The 5826-nt window shown below is 49.6% G+C and overlaps 1 protein-coding gene across 1 annotated transcript in view; it reads right to left on the bottom strand.

Annotated features, from left to right (window-relative positions):
* LOC107584109 (serine/threonine-protein phosphatase CPPED1-like) overlaps positions 1-5826 on the bottom strand; it is a 49868-nt gene continuing 44042 nt past the window's right edge. Inside the window, 1 exon segment of the mRNA XM_016270552.1 lies at positions 1-208. Coding sequence (XP_016126038.1) covers positions 1-208 — 208 coding nt within the window.

Genomic DNA, 5826 nt, shown 5'->3' with positions numbered 1-5826 from the left:
TCAAACCAAAAATTTCTTCAGGTCTTCGTCCATTCCTCTTTCGGTTAATTGGTCCAGACTATGGTAGCGATGGATGACGTCATCTTCAGTAACTACCACCACTCGCACACCATGAGTGTCGTCTCCCAACTGACAACCAACAGCGGAGCTCACCACCATATCCAGCCCATCATAGCAGCACCCTGCATTTCTGTGGTAGTGAACACAGCTTTCACCCCAGAAATGAGAGATATATGTGACCACTTAATTTTTGTTTTGTAATATGCATTGCTAAGAACTTTATTTAGAAAACTTTAAAGGCGATTTTCTAAATTTATTTATTTTTTTATTTTTTTGCACCCTCAGATTCCCGATTTTCAAATAGTTGTATCTCTGCCAAATATGGTCCGATCCTAACAAACAATACATCAATGGAAAGCTTATTTATTCAGATTATTATAATTGTGACTGGTTTTGTGGTCCAGGGTCACATATAGTTAAAGTCTAGTTAAAAATAAAACATTTCTCCAGTGAAATCAAACAAAATAGTCAATTCTTGATCACATTAGTCTTAGTTTCACACCTACAGATGGACACAGACCATTCGATGACTGAATACATATTGATGCATCTGATGCATATTGCTTACAAAACTCTAATCTGGCTCATGTACACCTTGAATCCAAATGCAAGTCTCTTTAGATAAAACTGAATAAATCTAAATGCAACTAAGGTGTGCTTGCCATTGTCATTTTGAAGATGAAATAATCACTGGACTTGCCAACTTTTGCAAAGGTTAATGACATAAAATCCTTGAAAGAAATTAGGTACTTGAGTATACTATATTTCAATTTTCACTTTATTTTCTGAGTTTGTCTCTGTACTTGTTACTGTTGGATGGGCAGAAATGCTGTTCTCATAGTACATTCAGATTTCCCCCCTCCTGGGTCTTTGTGGGTCAAATATGAAGGATTTTCTTTTAAATTAATCATTTAAAAAAATATATAAAACTAACATTTCTCTTCTTTGCAGGCTTAACTTTTGTCTTTTTCTTGCATGCCTAACATTTATACTCATACAAAATGTGCCAACATTTTTGTTAGTGTGTTGCAGTAACTGATGCGTATGGACAAGACAGCTAGGTGTCTGTCTGAAAATAATAAAAACTGTTGTATTTTTTTTTTTTTGCTGGAGGGTTTCTCTCTGATTGAAATGAGATACCCAACCCTAATTAAAGCATTCAAAGGCATCGTTTGGAGTCTGTCTGGTTACTGCTGCACAGCAGGTGTAGTGGAACACTGGAAATCTTATTCCAAAGTAGTAGTAGTAGTGATAGTTTTCACTACTACTGAAGGGGAGACCTCATGCGACTCAGTGTGACACTCTTAGGCATTGGGTAACAAAAATTCTTAACTGAAATGTCTAATGCCTGGTTCAGACTACACGATTCTAGCCCGATTTTGCCACGATTTGCTTGACGTAGGGTGTCGTGGGGATTCGTAAACGACAATGGGTGTCGGGACGTAAGATTCCATTGTTTCAGTACGTGTAGTGTGTCATAGTCGAAGACAACCGATTCCGTGTCTGCGATGCTTCACAACATCACGACAGAAAGACTGGCATGTTTAATTGTTTTTCCGTTGTCCACGACGAATTCTGTCACATTGGTGACGTTGACCAATAGCAGCACAGAAGCTATTTCATACTGTCAGGGATTCATCACAGTCACTGCAGTCACCAGCCAGGATAATCACCCGATCACAGTCACCTGAGTTCTAATCACCCGCACCTGCTGTCACCAGTCAAGCCACACTACAAATACACACACATCACAGTCACTCACTGTCCGGTCTACCGTTCACTCCTATGGACTGTTCTGGACTCTCTATACGATATTCTCCTAGAAAGACTTACCCTCTGGTTCTCCCGCGATCCTCCAACGACTCCTTGGAAGCTGTTCCACGATCTCCCACGAAACCGGCATCAGACACTCCCCCTCAGAACTCAGATAAGAACCCTGGAATCATTCACTCTGTTGACACTCACCTGCCTTAACCTAACCCGTTCCACTCCTCCACATCCTGTATCAATAAACCATCCTGTCTTTCACTTACCCGTTGTGTCTGGCCTTGCTTTATGACAGAAGACCAGACCAATACAAAGACATCCATGGATCCTCGACCTCCCACACCCGCAGAAGTTCTGGAGGAGCTGGTAAACGCCCTCCGGGCTTCCCTGCTTCCTCCGACAACCCCCCCAATCTGCCTCTGTCAGACCCATGGCCATGCCTGCTTCATACACGGGTGATGCAGCTGAGTGTGTCGGCTTCCTCCTGCAAGTGGCTTTGTTCGAGATGCAGCCACAGAAATTTTCCACCGAACGCACTAAGGTAGCATTCCTGATATCACTTCTTAATGGAAGAGCGCTGTTGTGGGCTAAGGCCATATGGAACGCTAATAGTGCCATAATTAATTCTTATGATGCTTTCACTAACCATTTCGAAGAAGTCTTTGGCCACACTGCAGGAGTGCTATCGGTGTCTGACCAGTTACTGCGGCTGCGCCAAGGCACGGCATCCATTCACGACTACACCCTGCGGTTCAGAATGCTGGCGGCGACTAGCGGGTGGAATGAGGTTGCTCTAATTAGCTCTTACCGGCAAGGATTGAATCCCCATTTACAAGCTCAAATGGCTATCTATGATGACTCCGTTGGACTGGAAAGCTCCATGCAAAAAGCCAACCGAATTTCCCAGCATCTGTCCGCCTGCCACGCCACCGAAGCCGCCCAGCAGTCTGTCACGCCCGGCATGGGTTCCCCAATACCAGATCCGATGCAAGTGGACACCTCCCGGCTCACCCCGTCGGAACGTGCTCGCCGTCTCGCGGCCGGTCTGTCTATACTGCGCTGCGGCGGATCATTACATCAGGACCTGCCCAGTCAGACCCCCACGTTCTGCGGTGAGTACCCTCCAACTAGACCCTGTCATTTCCACGTTGTCAATGCTATCGGTACAACTATTCACCCCAGACCTTTCTGTTTCAGTCCCTGCCCTCGTCGACTCGGGCTCCTCGGGCAATTTCATATCCCAGGACCAAAACTCAACTGCAAAACTCCCCAAGGGTAGAGTATACCCGTTGTCCATCCCGGGGCGCAAGGTGATGGAGGAATACATCAAGGAGGCTCTTAACCAAGGATTCATCCGACCTTCCACGTCTCCAGCTGCGTCTAGTTTCTTCTTCGTGGGCAAGAAGGATGGGCGCTTGCGGCCTTGTATCGACTATCGGACTCTGAACTCCCATACGGTGAAACTGCCCTATCCACTTCCCCTGGTCCCGGCCGCCCTCGAGGAACTCCGTGGGGCCTGCATATTCTCCAAGCTGGACCTGCGAAGTGCATACAACCTCGTTCGAATCCGGGAGGGCGACGAGTGGAAGACGGCATTCATTACACCATCTGGCCACTATAAGTACCCTGTAATGCCGTATGAGCTAGCCAACGCCCCGTCTGTCTTCCAGGGATTCATAAACGAGGTGTTCCGGGAGTTCCTCCACCGCTCTGTGATTGTCTACATTGACGATATACTCATTTACTCCCGGAACGTGGCTGACCATCACCAACCCGTTCAGCAGGTCCTACAGAAGTTTCATCAACACCATCTCTTGGAGATGGAGAAATGCGAATTCCATCGCCCCACGGTACTTTCCTGGGTTACATCGTCGGCCAGGAAGGGATTCAGATGGATCAGGGGAAGGTTGATGCAGTCAAGGAGTGGCCTCTTCCCCAGACCGTAAAGGAGCTTCAGAGATTTCTAGGATTTGCTAACTTCTATCGTCAATTCATCAAGGATTTCAGTTCCCACACTGCTCCTTTGACTTCCATGCTCCGAGGACAACCCAAGTCCCTGTCCTGGACCACCAGCTCCCACAAAGCTCTCACTAGACTCAGAACAGCCTTCAGCATGGCCCCCATCCTTCATCATCCTGATCCGGACATGCCGTTCGTAGTGGAAGCGGATGCCTCCACCACCGGCGTTGGGGCCGTGCTGTCCCAACATTATGGTGAGCCTCCTCGCCTCCAGCCAGTTTCTTACTATTCTAAGAAACTGAGCCCAGCGGAGCAGAATTACGACATCGGCAACCGGGAGTTGTTGGCCATCAAACTCGCCCTGGAGGAGTGGCGGCACTGGCTGGAGGGAGCAAACCATCCGTTCACAGTCATTACCGACCACAAAAATCTCCAATACCTCAGAGCAGCCAAGAGACTTAACCCACGCCAAGCCCGCTGGGCATTGTTCTTCACCAGGTTTTAGTTCACCATCACCTATCGTCCCGGGAATCGTAACAATAAAGCCAACGCCCTCTCACGCATGCACTCCACAGACACACCTTCCGATCCTGAGCCCATTCTCCCTCCAGCCCTGATTGTAAGCCCCATTCACTGGAACATTAACGAGGACATTCGAGCCGCCACTCTTACCGAACCTGCTCTGCAGGGAGGCCCAGAAGGGAAAACGTATGTGCCCACGCCCCAACGACAATCCCTTCTGGGCTTTGTTCACAATGTACCGGGCTCTGGACACCCAGGCAGCCAACGGACCCTCTCGCTCCTCCAAGCTCGGTACTGGTGGCCCAGTATGACCCAGAATGTCATCAGGTACGTCCGAGGTTGCTCAGTCTGTGCCATGTCCAAGACCCCTCGTCACCTCCCCGTATGCAAGCTAGTGCCCCTGCCGATTCCCCATCGACCCTGGTCTCACCTGGGAATCGATTTTGTAACTGACTTACCCAACTCCGATGGGAATACCTGCATCTTGGTGGTCGTAGATCGGTTTTCCAAAGCCTGTAAGCTAATCCCCCTCCCAGGACTTCCAACCACTCTCGACACTGCAGAAAGTTTATTCACTCACGTCTTCAGAAACTTCGGAGTCCCCGAGGATGTAGTCTCTGACAGTTTATCTCCCAAGTTTGGAGGGCAATCTTCCGACTACTAGGGGTCACGGTCAACTTATCCTCAGGCTACGCTACCATCCCCAGACAAATGGCCAGACTGAGAGGAAGATCCAGGAACTCGGACGTTACCTCCGGGCATATTGTCACGACGACCAACACAGCTGGAGCCGTTTCCTCCCTTGGGCCGAGTATGCACAGAATTCCCTGACCCAGACCACCACCGGCCTCACGGCGTTTCAGTGCATACTCGGGTACCAGTCCCCGCTCTTCCCGTGGGCAGGAGAACCGTCAGAGGTTCCAGCTGTAGACCACTGGTTCAGAGTGAGCGAGAGAGTGTGGGACTCAGCTCCCCTCCATTTCGAACGTGCAGTGCGGAGGCATAAGGCCTTCGCAGATGCTCGGCGTACTCCCACTCCCACTTACCATCCAGGAGAGAAAGTATGGCTGTCCACCCGGGATCTGCGTCTCCGCCTGCCCTGTAAAAAGCTGAGTCCCCGCTACATTGGTCTATTCCCGATACAGAGGCAGATCAACAAAATCACCTACGAACTCCGACTCCCACCCAGGTACCAAATTCACTCTACTTTCCATGTTTCACTCCTTAAACCTCACTCTCCCTCTGCTCCAGGACGCACCGAACCCGACGAACCTCCTCCTCCAGAAATCCTTGACCAACCGTCCATCTACCTGGTCCGAGACATCCTGGACTCACGGCGACGGGGTGGTTGGCTGGAGTATCTAGTAGATTGGGAGGGTTACGGACCAGAGGAACGTTCTTGGGTGGCCAGGGACGACATTCTGGACCCTTTGCTACCAGAGGACTTCCATCGCACCCAGAAGCCGTGGCCGCCTCCGTCGCCGTATGAGGGCGTCAGGAGCCGCCCCTGGATGGGGG

Source organism: Sinocyclocheilus grahami, unplaced genomic scaffold (assembly GCF_001515645.1).
Source record: "Sinocyclocheilus grahami isolate Dianchi unplaced genomic scaffold, SAMN03320097.WGS_v1.1 scaffold57.1, whole genome shotgun sequence".
Lineage (NCBI taxonomy): Eukaryota > Metazoa > Chordata > Actinopteri > Cypriniformes > Cyprinidae > Sinocyclocheilus > Sinocyclocheilus grahami.
The sequence above is the reverse complement of the archived record's forward strand: the minus strand, read 5'-3'. Positions and strand labels throughout refer to the sequence as shown.